The sequence below is a fragment of the Akanthomyces muscarius genome, assembly GCF_028009165.1.
Source record: "Akanthomyces muscarius strain Ve6 chromosome Unknown contig_18, whole genome shotgun sequence".
Classification (NCBI taxonomy): Eukaryota; Fungi; Ascomycota; class Sordariomycetes; order Hypocreales; family Cordycipitaceae; genus Akanthomyces; species Akanthomyces muscarius.
Window position 1 is genome coordinate 591,792 of NW_026611618.1, and position 16,358 is coordinate 608,149.

Consider the following 16,358-nt stretch of genomic DNA (forward strand, 5'->3'; position numbering starts at 1 on the left):
ATGAATCAAGTATGAAAGGTAGATGCCTGCGATCGTCTTCCTGCACAACGTGTCTAGTGGCACTGCACGCACTTGCCCCGGCAGTCGCTCTTGGGGTTCGTGACATCGCAGTTTGCGTCGAAGTAGCGGCAGATGGTGCCGGACGGGCAATGGCCGTGGTTGTACGGGTTGCTGTTCTGGCCGGGGCCGCAGTCGATGAACGTCTCAGGGCCGTTGCAGCAAGAAGGAACACCAGAAGCCGCGATGGCCGGGAGGACCAACGACGTGAGAGTGAGGAGGACGGTGGTGATTTGCATGTTGGCAAAGTTTATGTCTTGTGCTGAAGAAAAGTCGTTTTATTGTTTTTGTATTTCAAGAGTTTAATCTCTACATTTGCCGCGGAGGTATCCTGCTTTTTATACGTAAGGTCTGATAGCTTGGCGATAATCCGAGAGTCGGTCAAATGTTCAAACTCACGCTAAAAGCTTACTGGCCCGGTACTTTTATAAGCTAGAGGCAAAAATGTTGAATCGATTGCATCGATTGAGTCCTTGCTTACCAGTAGTTGTGCTAAACGAATGACTCGGCGGATACTTGAAATAGCTTGGCGCCGTGGAGCGCCGAAGGAAAGCGGGCGCCGGGGAAGAGTTCTGAAGGATGAATTGAGCCTTACATCGTAACTTAGTTAACGTTAGCTACTCGTCTAAAGATTTTTGGAAGTGCCGAGCTCAAAAAAACAGACCCGCTCCAATATGCAGTTAGGTCAATTGCTAGTCAGCTGTGCAAAAGAGCTCCTGGGACAGGCTTAGCCGATAACTGTCTCCTCGACTGACAAGCATCAGGGCATTTCCAAGTAAAGCAACATGAGCCACGGCGGAGCAGAAGAACTCCAACCACGTGGAAACATCCGTCGCAAAAAAACAAGTTTTTCAGATCAAACCGCAATCGGCTCTCTCGAATGCCGCGGAGATCATCGTACGGGCAATGAGGGCTGTCTTTCATAACTTACATGCCAAGGCATGGCGTAGAAATAACAAAAAGATGCTGGCACTGACACTTGTGCATCGAATGAGCAGAACTGCGCTATCCGAAGCAGTAACCCTGCGCCATAACTGGCAATTAATTGCATTATTATATTTTCCTGCTTTTTTTCGCCGTTCTGCTCTCGGGTCAGCTTAGAGCAAGGACGGTGAAGTATAGGGTACGTCGTTGTCATAAGATACAGCACCCAGCAAAGTTCGGCGATCCTCAAAGAGACATTCGAGCGGAAATAAAGGGAGATGAGCCGAGCATTTCTCTTTCGAATTGTGGACTTTGCGGTGGTCAATAGAATAGATCTGTAGTACAAACCGGAGCATAGTTGGGTACGTCGGTTAAAAAACGTTTTCTTTCATGGTGCTAGGCTTACACGTGCTCAGGCGCTGTGAAGTAATATACCCCCGCCCCTGTCAGCAACCGCTTCAGAATCTAACATGAGCGTCTTGTTTTTGCCGAAGTGAAACTGGCAAGTATCCTTCAGCATCTGCACACCACAATCTGGGAACCGAATCTCATCAGGACGACCATGAAGAGCACCAGTATTTTGCTAGCCGCGCTAGCAACATGCTTTCGAATGGGAGCCAATGCTGCCACTGTGATGAAAGTAACCAGCTTCGACGGGCCAGTAAGCGGAGAGGAACTTCAGTCATTCAGCAGCTACATATCTACGCTGGAACCGGCAAAAGACAACATTGGCAATCAGTGGGCTCAGGGTCACAGTGGCGAGGAGACGAAAGCCATGGGACTGGTCTACTCCATCTCTGGACAGCAAGAGGTGCTCGACAACATGCTTCGCTTCTGCGATGCCATTCTTTCGCAAAGAAATGACCTTGCAAAAGAACCAATCGGCCAGCACAAAATTTGGACAGGCGATATTGCGCCAGTCTGGCCCAACAATGTTGCTGCCAGCCCCATTTCCACTGGCGGCGAGCAAGGCGACCCAGTGGGCCACTTGGCCAGCTGCGCGCATCTTATCTTAAAGGACAAGAAACTATACGGAAAAACTGTCGCAATTGGTGATGGGCATGATTATGGCAAAACATACCTGGAGCGTGCCAGGACATACATCAAGCAGGCAGACAAGGCCATGTCGGGTCACATTCTCTCTCGCCTACTCGATGTCTCGCGCGGTGACAAAATGTACTTTGCCAAGGACTCGCCTTACAAAGGAGGGACTCCGGTGCCCTGGAATCAGCAAATGATGTTCAACTATGCTTTCCAAAACCTCGTTGCCGCGCACACACTTCTAGGCGACAATGCAGAACTGGCGGACAAGTACAAGTCCATCATGAAAGCGAGTATGAAATGGTTCTTTAGCGGTGGCGGCTCAAAGACGAAGAAGAGCAAGAAAGGAAGCATGGTATACGACTGGGAGTATGCTGTGGGATCTCGTGTGGAGGACGTCAATCATGCATCTCTCGACGTGGCGGGATTTCATCGGGCTTACGTCGAGGGCAGCTGGAACATCACTGCGGGCGAGATGACTACACTGGCGAATACATTCGTCGATGTGATGAGGCTAGGGGGAGACAAGTACGCTGGAACTGTGAAGGGAGGCTGCAGCAAAGGCCATGCAAGCTGCATTGATTATGTGCGCAGCGGCTTTTTGCTGCTGGCAGAGTTTCGGCCAGATGCTTACCACGATATGATGGCGGCTGACTTGCAGGAGGGTGGCAGCACAACCAAGGTGGATATGTTCTCCCGCTTCCTGTGGGTTAAGAACGAACGTAGCAAGTCTAAGTAGCTTAAACCAGTATTGATGATGTTTCAAGACCTCGTTGTTTTCTGAAAGAATCTACTGGCGAGTGTAAAAGTGCTGCATTGTGGCCGGTCGCTCGGTCTGCTCCCATTAAGCGCCGGCTCCGGCGGGCGCTAAAGGATAACACCAAACTTTACAACTAGTCGGTTGCAACAGAAGGTAGCGAGAATATATATTCGGATGACATGGGCTAAGCTTCGCAGCCACACCGAAGTATTGGTTATGCTTACTTCCTGGCTGGTCTACAAACTGGAGCGAGCTTGGCGATATTACGGGGGAAAAAGGACAAAGAAATGGAAATTCATATATGCCGAAGAGGATCGCGACATTCATCCGATATCAGCCATGCCGGCGCAAATCATGACGTGAAGGTGGCCCTACCCGTCGGGTTGTGCCACACCTGCAATCAGTGAACCAAGACGGGCACGAAAAAAATTGATGTCACAACGTCGCAAATATTCTCAGATGTTTCAGCTCTAATGCAAGTGTGCATATCGAGGTAGCACAGCAAGTATCATTGAATGGTCAACGCGACGGCGCTTAATTCATCTCGTAGGACAGGGCAGGGCGGGGCAGGACGAGTGGCAAACAATGCAACGCGCAATGAATTTGTCGTGATTCTCAACTATCGCATGCATACGAGCCTGAAGGCGCCCGAGATATTTTGTCCTAGGATGAGGCTCGCCTCATTTCCTTCCTAAGCTCGTGTGGTGCCACAGACGGCCGTGACCTCGACCTCTCAGAGGCCGTAACTGACATCAATCGTCTTTCGTCCGCTGGGCGAGACGAACTCGGCCACACCTTTAAATCACGCGAGAGTCTCATTGGCTTTGCTTTGATCGCTTGGACAGTGACTAACTGCATTTTGTAAAAGTGCTGCCCTCGAGAAGCTCCCTGATCAAAATTTGGACACGGGTGATTTGTTCAAGCATTTGACAGCAGTGCACGATCACGAAAAGCATCCAAAGCGGCAAGGCTGGAGCAGGCCCTCAACAAGATCTCCACCGTCACTCGAGAGCAATGCCAGCTTTGAATCCATTTCCTACCATGAGCTTCTTCCCAGACACGGCCGCCCTGCGTTACCGCTGGGGTACTTATCGGGCGAGGTAGCCAAAAGACAACCGAAGACGCCGCAAAAGCTTTGGGTCGCCAGAGTCTATAAGGCTACACTCGAAGATAATGTTGCGCCGGTTTTCTCCGGTCAACTGGACGACTAACTCGAGTTCCAACACAAATGGCAGTGGGATAATAGTGGCATGGGCAAGGGCGGCGAAGGTTTTGGCGAGCATTTCGAAAGGGAAAAGAAATAGTTTTCTAACCGAGGGCATGGGGCATGGACATCACGCGAAGACTTCGAAGCTGCGACAAGGGTGGATTGGAATGGAACTCGAAGTGAGCTGGCAGGAGAATGTTCCGCAAGAGCAGCCTTTCGAGCTATACCGGAGCAGCCTTTCGAGCTATACCGGAGCAGCGAGCCGGCGGCTCTCGAGTCATGACTTTTTGAAGCCAGTTATGTTTCTAAAGGATCCTCGCAAGCAAGACTTGTGGACAACATGGGTGAAATAATTTGCCTATATTCATTATTGGCAAGATTTGTACGCGCAAGAAGTGGCAAAATTGGAGGGCAAATCTGATCGAGCCTGGAAAGTCTTTGAGAGTCCGGACTGCGTCTCACAGCCAGATACGATGGCATTTTCCTCGGAATCGTTCCTGTCGAGTTTGAGTCTCTAGAAACGCAGCTGGCGCAAGCCAATAGCGCGCTAACATCACGATAAGCCGAAGTGCACAATTTACTTCACAGTATAGCACCGTTCCAAGACGCTGGGTTGCCCGCCAAGGGACAAAGGAAGGACGACGTCACGACCGCAACCACCCAAGAAAAGGAGATAGATAAAAGACAGCCTGCGTGCTTTGGAGGAAAGACAAAGAGAAACGAAGCCATGACCACGCATTCCTCAAAAAGCATAGGGAAATACAGCAGGTGTGACGAATCTAAGCCTAAGTCCAAGAGAGCGAAGGCGGGAGACGAGCGAGTGCGCCAGGATCCAGCATCTCTAATCGAACGCAACAATACAGCGGTGCTAGTGACCGGGGACAAGCGGATTGAACCTCACGCATGGAATCAAAAGGACTGCTCGGCACAATTTCTGCTCCCTCGATAGTCAATAGCCGCTGCTGCGCTCCCTCTGTAGCGAGTGCTACTTCCCACGTCTTTCCAACAGGAAGGCTCGGTCGGGTCACCCCGTTGTACCCGTTTAGTGTCAAGTCGCGCAGACCATTCATTGGCTCCGCGACGCCAAGTAAAATGAAATAGAAAACCGGAACCGAATAAAGATATTCGGTAAGCGGGCTGCCAGCATGGCCAAAGTAAAAATCGATACTAGTCTTTAAGTTGCTTGTGGGTTGGTTAAGAGATCATTAAGGAGAGCTGTTTTGTCCTCAGTAGTGACACACGCGGCTATTGTGCATGTCTTTATACTGGTGATGCCACCTACTGAGGTTTCTATAATCAGCAGTCGATCAATGCTTGGAAAGCTTAGCGACGACGGCATGAGGACCATTAGAAACAAAAGTGTTTACACGCCTTCGCAGGTCGAGGGCTTCGGGACCATGCCGCTAGCCTCCAAGGATGTCAATTCTTTCACTTTAGGCAAGAATTGATATCTGTTAAATATAAGAGAGGGGACTTTATTTTTATACTAAGTGGTTTCTAGTAATTAACCTCAAGATCCCCCAGTGTGTAAGTTAATTACCACTATCTACCTTTTAAGACCCAAGCCAGAAAATATTGTGCATTCAAAAGCTCTACCATTCTTGTCTTGTAAGGCGTTAAGAGCCATGTTGAACATGTTTTTATCGAGGGCTATAGTGACGTGACCAGAGAAGTCAATCGGACACGGGTCCTGAGTGTAGACGTTATACACGCCCGGCTCATTGATGAAAGAGGCCTTTTCAGCTGGTGTGACGAGCTCATCGTGTTTAGTGGCAATCATAGTGACTTTATTCCCAGGCTGGACAATAGGACCGTCGTGGAGGGCCTGGACAGGGCCGCCATCAGGAAGCACGTCAAGGCATGCAGCGCAGCCAAAGTTCTTCAGGAGGTCGTCCAGCCCAGGACGAAGACCAAGTGCCTTAAAAAGCGTGAGCAGACTATCTATGTCGGTTCCGTGAGTCACTGACGCAATGCCCACAATCTTGTCAATCTTAGGACTCATCTTTCGGACTTTAGCCACATAGAGAGCTTGCAGACCACCCTCAGAATGACCAACGAGGTCCACCTTCTTAGCGCCTGTCTTCTTCAGCACTTCGTTGATAAAGTCGACAGTCTCCTGCGACGTCTCGGCGATAGACCTCAAACCACCAACAGAGGGGAGCTCAGGGTACTCGCCTGTAACGATAGCTTATTTACTAAGTCACAGTAGGTCTGTTTCTTAGAGAGTAAGTCAGGCTGAAAGCTATAGGGTAGTATATTAAGTAGTATTATAAACGGTCGTTAAGAGTAGAACTCTTAATAGTAAAACTATTACTTAGATTAATTAATAGAGATCTAAACTATCTAGACTAATTATAGCTTTTAGCTCCCTTAATATACTAGAATTAATCTTTATTACTTAGTAATACTCTCCTTACTTAGTATACTTAGTACTAAGTAGGCTAAGTAGACTTTTTAAGGTAAGTAGTTATATAATACTACCCCTTTTTCCTAATTAGGTCTTTTAGTAGTTATATTACTTCTACTAGCCGCTGTACTACTAGCTAGGCTACTTTATATTTATAATATAATACTTCTCTTTTATTAGTCTTATCTTTAAAGCTACTATAATAGGCTTTTATATAGGTTTTAACTACTAGTAAGTAACTTCCCTTTTATATCCTTTTTCCTTTATAGCTTAACTATATCTAATATATATATTAGTAAATACTACTATTTCTTTACTTAATACTATTATAATCTTATTTCTTAAATTAAAAAAGTTAGTTTTTAACTTTTTAATATAAGCTAATATATACTTTATTAAAAAAGGAACTCTTTTTATTTTATTCTAAAAGGGTATATAAAATATTTAACTTATCTAAAAAAGTAAACCTTTTATTATAAAAGTAACTTCTTAACTAAAAAGTTTAACTATATTAAATTATAAAAAAATGCCTTTATTAAGATATATAGTATAAGTGTTAAAAAAATAGTTATTTTATAGTTACTATTATAATAGTATATTTTATCTTAGCTTAGGTATAATAGGAGGAGATTAATTTTATATTTAAGCTAGACTACTTTATAAAGATATAGTCTTATATACTTTATTAAAAGGCGCTAATTTTAGATAGTTTAGATAAGTCTTTAAGGTCTATAATTACTTTAAAAGATCTTTACTAAATATAAGATAAGTCTTTACTTTTTAGTAGAACTATATAAGTAGTTCTAAATAGCTAGATAGGCTCTTAATTAGTTTTTAAGTGTTCTTAAAGTTAAGGTATTCTTTTTATTTAATAAGATACTTATACTTTTTATAGTTTTTATATACTTTAAGTATTTTCTTAATCTTATATTTATTATTATTTTCTATAATAATATTTATAATAATTATAATATTATTAAGTGTTTTCTTAAATAATAAGATATTAAATATAAGATAGATTTTTATTTTATTAGGTAATAATAGTTTATAGTTAGTATTTAAGATCTTTTATTTAATAAAGAATAGTCTTATTTTCTTTTAGTTAGGTTTATTATTAAGTTATTTTATTTTAATATTTTTATTTATAAAGTAGACTTTATATCTCTCTTTTAAAATTAGTATTAATAATCTCTTTTTATTTATATAGTACTTTATATAGTTTTATAAAAATATTTATTTTTATTATAAGTGTTTTTATATATCTTTAATTATTACTATATATATTATAACTACTAATATATTTATATTTTATATTATATATATTTTAATAATAAAGTTAAATTTATAATTTACTTTAAATAGTAATATTTTTATAATATTAGTTTAAAAGCTATTATAAGTCTTTTATATAAATAGTAGTTATTTTATTTAATTATCTTATTAGTAGTTAATATAGCTTTATAGGTAACTTATTATTTTAGTATTTAATCTAAAATCTTAGTTTAACTATTTAATTATAAGTAAAATATTATAAATAACTTTTAGTTAATCTTTATTATTTCTATAAAGTACTTTTAAAAGTTTAATATAAATAATTTATTATAATTTAATATAAGTTTTATTAATAACGTGGTTAATAAGTAAGTCGCCTAGATAAGCGAGTCGCCTAGTTTTCCCCACTTATTTCCTAAATCTAGAATAACTCTATTATAGTAGGGCTAAAATAGCTAGTCTTTTTTAATATTAGATATAAAACTATTAAATTACCTAGATATTTAAAAATAATACTTAATATTAATTATTTAAATTTAAATAACTAATTTAATAGTAATTAGATTTAATTATTTCTTAAACTCTTTTAAAAATTAATTATATCTTAGCCTTTTTAAAAATAGAATATCTTTTTAATATATAGTATACTATAATAATAAGAATAGATATAAAGGTTTAAGAAAAAATATAGTTAATCTTTTTAATAAGTTAAATAAGAAAAATAAAAAAATAAAAGAAAATATCTTATTTTTAATATAACTTATTAAAAGGATTAATTATATTTATTTATTAAGTTTTACTAGCTATATATACTATTATATAAGCTTTATATTAAGTTTTATAGTTATATATATAAAGACTATAAAGTTATTAAATTTAAAAAGAATTTAAAAAAGAATTAAATCTAATATATATTATTTAATATAATATATAATTACTATTTATCTATAATTATTACTATTTTACTATAAATACTTTAATAACTTAATATACTATATCTAATAGCCTAGCTATTTTAGCCTTACTCTTATAGAGTTATTTTAACTTTAGTAAATAAGTGGGGTAAAACGGGCGACTCGCTTATCTAGGCGACTCGCTTATTAACTATATTATAGTTAGACTAGCCATAATATACACACTTATATTATAGATATAGATATTAGTAAGGAAGAGGATTCTAATTAATTTTAGATGTTTTTTTATATTATAGTTAAGTTATTAATAGTTAAAAGGTAAAAAGTTAGGGAATATAGGTGACTTGCTTATCTAGGTGACTCGCTTATTAACCACGTTATAGATAATTAATAGTGTACTAATAGAGGAGGAGTGGAGGATATACCTAGATAGCTTAGAGGCTAGTAGCTAGTCCTTAGAAGGCTTATATAGCCTATACTATCTCCTAAGTGTGAAGGATTCGGGCTTTGCCCGCTCCTTAGGGACTTAATATAAGAGCTTATTAAGCTCTCATATTAGGCGTAGATTATACTTACTTTATAGTATAGATTATAAGCTAAATTAGGGGAGAGAGAGAGGGAGAGAGTCTCCCCTTTCTTTCTTCTTTCTTCTCTTTTTAAGAGAATTAATAACTATTATAACACTTACCTATAATAGCTATAAGGCTAGTTTATAATAATTAATTCTCTTTATAAAATAGAGAATTATAACCTATATAGTACTATACTAAAAATATTCCTAGGCGTATAAGAATAGTATAACGCCTTTATAGAATAAAATAGGAGATAAGCTAAAAAGATATAACTCCTTTATAAATAAATACTACTTTTATAGAATTAGGCTATACTGCCCTTAAAAATAACTACTATACCTTCTTTTACTAAATTAACTAATACTAGTAATAATCTAATAACCTATAAAAGGAAACTACTTTTATAAGAGGATAAATTTAATAGTAACTAAAAAGCCTTTATAGGCTAGAAATAGGCGATTACCTATAAGCTTAAGATTAATATAGAATTTATTAGGCCTCTAAAAGTATAATTTATATATATTTAGTTAAATTTAAACTTAATAGCTTAACTTAAAGTTACTATATACTTTAAGGTAGATAGGTATAATAAGGAGTCTAACCCTTATACTTTCCTAAGCTACTTAGAGATAGTATTTAGTAATCTTTACTAATAGGAACTTATAATAATAAAGCTAAACTACTTTAAGTAAAAAAAGAGAGAACCCTTCTTATAGTTCGATATATAATTTAAATAAAAGCTAGCCCTAACTAATAGCTTACTTTAAAATAATAAAGTTAAACTTACTAAGCTCTATTTAGTACTCTTAGATATAATATAAAGGCTTATAGTTAGCTAATAAGTATTATAGATAAGCTATAAGTCTATAATATAGGAAATATAAAAGCTCTTTATTAACTTAGAATTATATTAGATTAAAGAAAACTACTAATATAATATTTAGTAAAAGAACCTACCTCTAAGAAAAGACTTAAAAGGGGACACTTTAATAATAGGTATATAAGGCCTATATATCTTACCCTCTTTTAACCTAAAGCCCTAAGAATAAAACTCTTTATATTAATAAGCTATTTAGGTAACTAAAAAGGTTCTCTAAGAATAAAAGGATATAAGCGCCTACTTTTATTATAGAAAAGATAGGCACTATATTAGTAAATACTACCTCTTACTAATATACTAGCTAATAATTAGGATAAATAAGATTAATACCTATATAGAAGAGAATATTATATTAAATAACTTAAAAAATAAAGACACTTAAAAAAAAGACTCCCCTTAAGCTAATAAAATATAAATATATTACTAAAAGACTAACTAAATAATATATACTAGATAAAAAAAGTATAAAAAGATATAATAAGTAAAATAAATATAAAACTATTTCTTATACTAGCTATCTTTAAGACCTATACCCTAATAGATATCCTTATAGATTTAAGGTATAAGTGTTATAAAGCTATATAAAAGGATATTATAGACTCCTTATAATTAGAATATATATTACTTTCTTTATAATAGTAAATTAAACTTACTACTAAGAACTCTTTAAGGTTCTTAATATCTTATATAACTAGGGTATAAGTAGATATTAATAGTTAGGTATTTTTAATACTTTTTTATATTATACCTTCTCTCTTCTAGTTATTAATTTTAAAATTACCTTAGCTAGCTTACTATAAATTATTAATAGATATAAAGTAATATTATATCTACCTATAGGTAGTAGTAAGATAGAAGATATACTCCCTAAACTAATACTAAATTATATAAAGCTCTAACCTATTAGGTAGTAGTTAGTTTTACTAATAATTAAAATAGAATTAAACTATATATAATATAGAGATAAAAGTCTTAATTATAAGTATCTATAAAATTAATAGTATTATATAATATACCTTAAAGAGCTTAAAAAGCCTACTAAAATAGTACTAGGCCTTTTAAAGCCTATTTATAGAGAAGGATATAGCTACCCTCCTACTATACTACCCTAACTTTAATTATAAAATTAAAATCTATATAAAGCTAGATAAGAGCCCTAAATAACTTCTATATAATAAGCTATATTATATATTATAGGACTAATTACTTAAACTATACTACTAACTAACTGCCTTCCTTAATAAAGGCTAGATTTAAATTAGCTCCTTTCTAGTTATAATACCTATACTTTTAGTTAAAAAGATAAATAAAAGTTAGTATTTTTATATTAATTACTAAAGTCTTAATACTATATTAAAAGATAACTATTACTTATTACTACTTATTAAAAAGACTATTTATTCCTTATTAACTATAAAGTAGCTTATTAAGTTAGATATTTACTTTACCTTTTATAAGCTATAAATAAAGCTTAGTTTTAAAAAGTATATTATATTCTATATAAGATTTAAATTATTTAAATAGCTTATCTATCCTTTTAGCCTTTTAGGTATACCTATTATATTCTAATAATATATAAACTAGGTTTTAGGTAATACTTTAAATAACTATATTATAGCCTATTTTAATAATATTCTTATTTATAGTAATAGTAACCTTATTAACTATAAGTAAAAAGTTATTATAATACTATTATAGCTTAATAAGGCTAAACTCTATCTTAATCTTAATAAGTATAAATTCTTTATTAAGATAGTAAAATATCTTAGGTTTATTATAAAGGTAGGTGTGTTATTTATACCTAACTTAGAGAAAGTTTAGGCTATCTATAAATAAGAGCCCTTATAGACTATAAAAGGGGTATAAAGTTTTTTTAGTTTCTTTAACTTCTATTAGGAATTTATCTTAAAATTTACTACCTTATTAGAGCTACTTACTTAACTTACTTAAAGGTATATCTAGTTTTACTAGGGGGGAGAGGAGGATACTACCTTTAAAAAGCTAAAGTTACTATTTCTCTCTAAGCCCTACTGTCAGGGTACCCGCACGGCACGTTGGTTGGTAGGAGGTTATAGGCAACCAGAGGTATTACGTGCGAAGAAGCTACTATATAGCTACGGGCTGCCGACGAGGGAGTAGTGAGGAGGTAGCGATAATTCCACCATCATTCTAAAAACCTAAGGATTATCTAGTAACTAAAGCTCTTCGCTAACAGCACTTTATAGGATTATCGCTACTACCTAGTATATAGGACGCCAAACTACTTATAGTACTATAACCGAATAAATTATTACCTTACTATAAGTAAGCAGAGAGACCGTTATAAGAGTATAACAAATAACATCGCTAGTTTAGTCTGACCTACTAGGCAGTATAGTAAGTATAGCTATTAGCTTAATAATAACGGAGAAGATATAAGTTAGTATCTAGAAAGTAGTAGAGGAATAGAAATAAGTATAGCTAGTAGTATACTATAAGTAGTTAGTAAAAGGGCAGCTAATTATAGTAACTTTAGAATTAGAAAACCTCTTAAAGGAACTAATTTATAGGAAATACATAGCGATAATAAAGCTCCCTAGTATAGTATTTACTAGACAATTATTCTAGGAGTATATAAGCTTTATAGTTACCTTATAAACACACTTCTAGGCGTATATAGAAGACTATATAGATAACCTTAATAGGGTAATATATGTAGTATAGTGTCTATAAGGAGAGGCGTAGATATGATAGGCCCACTACTTTACTACGACTTTATAGGGAACTTATAGGGGAGTTACCTAGGAAGACTTTAATATCTAGTATAAAGAAGAACTAGGGGATAAAAACGTTAGGGTATAGCGAGCGACCCGCGACCTTCTAAGGTGTAAATATGACACTAATAAGCTGGTAAGGAAGTATCTATATCAAATAGAGAACGCTATAATAGAGCTACCAGATCCTCTACCCCTTAGCTTCTAAATCGTAATAGCTTTAAAGGGACTTAGTTATAGGCTCTAAATAGCGATAAGTAGTAGTAGCGATCCTATAATATAGAAGGAGCTAGAGTCTTATATAGAGAATACTAAAAGAGTGGTAGGTATAACCTTATAAGCTAAGATAATCCTAAGGCCTTAACCTGCTATATTAGATAAAAATAAGCTATAAAGTAACTAGAACGCTATAAATACGCTGTGTATTAATAGGGACTTCTCTATAAGATGTTTTAAATATAAGGGTAACTACTTATAAAGAAACTGCTTTATAGATAATTATACTATCTATAAAAGAGGAAGTTATACTACTAATAAGTATAGGGATTAGCTGAAAATTGCTAAGGTAAAGCGGATAGCTTAGAGCGAGGATATAACGACGTACCTAAATAATAGCCTAATTAAGAACCGCCAGATAGAGGAGATATAATAGGATAAGGTCTACTATTAAATCTACCCTTAACGTAAAGTTATAGTAAAGGCGTAAATAAGACATAGCTAGGAAGAAGTAATAGTGATAATTAATATAGAGAGTGATCTAAATATTATTAATAAGTATATAGTAGAAGGATTAGAAGTCCGTAGCTTTTTTAAACTAACTATACTAATATATCTTTTAACTAAAGAAGGAGTCTAGGTAAATAGGGAAGTTACTAAAACGCTATAAGTTATAGATAACCTTAGGCGTAGAAAGGAGATATAAGTTCCCTTCTTAATTATAACATCCTTAGAGGACTTTATCCTTAGTTAGTAATAAATTAGAAAATAAAACGTTTTAATCTATAACAGCCTAGACTATTAGAATTATAGTATTAATATAAAAGATATTAAGATAATATTAAACTTAAAAGGAGCCTAAAGGGCTATAAAGAATACTAAATTTAGGATAATACTAGTAGTAGGCTAGCTAGACCTACCTACTATAACTATAGAAGGAATACGCGTAAGGTTACTATGAGAATACTAGGAATTCGTAGAGCTCTTCTTACCTAAAAAAGCTGCGAAGTTACTACCGTTATATAGGCCTATACACGCTATCGAACTAGAAGACGGTAAGACGCTACTATAAGGACCTATCTACCCCCTTATAGTAAGAGAGCTATATAAGCTATATAACTTTATTAATAAAGGGCTAAAATAAGGATAGATTAAAAGATCTACTAGCTTAGTAGGAGCTTCTATCTTATTTATACTAAAGAAGGGGGGAAAACTCCGCTTATATATTAATTATTATAGCCTTAACTAAATTACTAAGAAAAATAAAGTATTACTATCCCTAATTATAAAAATAATTAATTAACTATAAGGCGCTAAGTTCTATACTAAGCTAGATATAAAAGACACATATAGGCGGCTAAGAATCTATAAGGGCGATAAGTAGAAGACGGTATTTCGCTGTTAATTTAGATACTTTAAGTACTTAGTATTACTATTTAGGCTAACTAGAGCGCCTATATTATTTTAAGAATACGTTAATATTACCCTATATAAGGATATTAATTATATCTATATTATATACCTAGATAACATTTTAGTCTTTAGTAGGGACCCTATAGACTATTTATAGTATATTTATTAGGTCCTTATAAAGCTATATAAGGCTAGACTATTTTTAAACTTAAAAAAGTGTGAGTTTAATATAAATATAGTTAAATTCCTTAGCTTTATTATTAAACTAGGTAAAATTAAAATAGATCTAGAATATATTAAAAGAGTGGCGAACTAGCTATAACCTACTACTATTAAAGAAATCTAGGTATTTATAGGGTTTATAAATTTCTATAAGCGATTTATTAAGAACTTTAGTAAGATTATAGCACCTCTAATAGAAAAAATAAAGGGAGGCGTACTAGTAAAATTTATACTAAATATCTATAAATTATAGGCGTTCTAATACCTTAAGCTATTATTTAGGAAAGCACCTATACTTATATAGTTTAATCTAAAAGCCTATATACATATAGAAACGGACATATTAGACTTTATAATTAGAGTAATACTATTATAATTATAGGGAACTTACTAGTATCTTATAGCGTTTTTATTAAGGAAGTTATAAGAAGCTAAACTAAATTACTAAACACTAGATATAGAGATACTAGTAATTTTAGTAGCATTCTACTAGTAGAGATACTACCTAGTCTACCTAGTAGTAACTATTAACGTTATTATAGACTACCTAAACTATAGTTATCTTATAAAGAAAAAGACACTATTATATAGGTAAGTAGTAATAATAGATAAACTATCTCTATATAACTTTAGAATTATTTTTAGACTAGGTAAGTATAACCTTATAGATACTTTATTACGCTAAGTAGACTATAAAATAGATATAAATAAGCTATGTGTAAAATAACTACTACTATAATTCTTAAACTATTTTATATAAATAGGGAATAATAAGTATAATATAAAAATTCGCTATACTAGGGCGAGCTAGAGGAGCACCTAGGTGGCTAAGAGTGATAAGCAGTTAGAGAACGCGCTATAAAAAAGTAGTAATAATATAGATAACATACTAAGCGAGAAAACACTATAAGAGTAGCTACTAGTAGCCTAATAAGGAGATATCTTTATTAAGTAAACTAGGAAAGTACTATATAATAGTAGTAAGGAAGACCTGAGAATCTAGGGAGTCTACTAGGCGGTAAACACAGCAGGCTTTTTAGTAAATAGGGGGAGAATCTATATACTACTTAGAGAGAGGGTAGAGATCTTATAACTATACTATAATAACCTTACTATAAGATACTAGGGAACTCGCTAGACACTATATAAAGTAGCTATATCTTTCTTTTAGTAGGGAATAAGACGTAATATTAATATATATATAAAACACTATTACGTGTATTAAATAATAAAACCTAGAACGTATTAACCTTATAGCCTCCTTATACTATTACCGTTACTATCTTACCCGTTTAAAGAAATATTAATAGACCTTATTACTAGATTACTAGAATAATAGGGGTAATATAGTAAATATAACGCGATACTAGTAATAGTAGATAGGGTGATATAATATAATATCTATATTACTATAAACACACACCTATCTAGTAATAGACTTATAGAAATCTTCTATAAGAAAATTATTATAGTATATAGAGTACCTAAAGGTATTATCTTAGACTAAGACAGTATCTTTATATCTAGCTTTTAGAGAAGCTTTTACTACCTTATAGCGTATAAGCGGCGACTTAGTGTCATATTCTACCTATAAATAGACAGCCTAATAGAACGTATAAATTAAGCGCTAGAATACTACCTACACGTATTCTATAATACTAAATAGACTAATTAGGTTAAAAAACTATCTATAGTATAATTCGCTTATAATATAAGCTAG

General features: G+C 34.4%; 3 protein-coding genes across 3 annotated transcripts; 1 reads left to right on the top strand and 2 right to left on the bottom strand.

Annotated features, from left to right (window-relative positions):
• Positions 1 to 53: 53 nt before the first annotated feature.
• LMH87_008667 (uncharacterized protein) lies at positions 54 to 296 on the bottom strand (the record flags this gene model as incomplete). The annotated part of the gene is made up of 1 exon (XM_056201875.1): positions 54 to 296. One exon carries the CDS (start codon positions 294 to 296, stop codon positions 54 to 56), a length of 243 nt encoding a protein of 80 aa, XP_056056494.1.
• A 1,247-nt stretch (positions 297 to 1,543) lies between these two features.
• LMH87_008668 (uncharacterized protein) lies at positions 1,544 to 2,761 on the top strand (the record flags this gene model as incomplete). Its single annotated transcript, XM_056201876.1, has 1 exon — positions 1,544 to 2,761. One exon carries the CDS (start codon positions 1,544 to 1,546, stop codon positions 2,759 to 2,761), a length of 1,218 nt encoding a protein of 405 aa, XP_056056495.1.
• Positions 2,762 to 5,535: 2,774 nt separating this feature from the next.
• Positions 5,536 to 5,991, bottom strand: LMH87_008669 (uncharacterized protein; the record flags this gene model as incomplete). The annotated part of the gene is made up of 1 exon (XM_056201877.1): positions 5,536 to 5,991. The coding sequence occupies one exon, from the start codon at positions 5,989 to 5,991 to the stop codon at positions 5,536 to 5,538; it is 456 nt and encodes a 151-aa protein (XP_056056496.1).
• Positions 5,992 to 16,358: the final 10,367 nt, after the last annotated feature.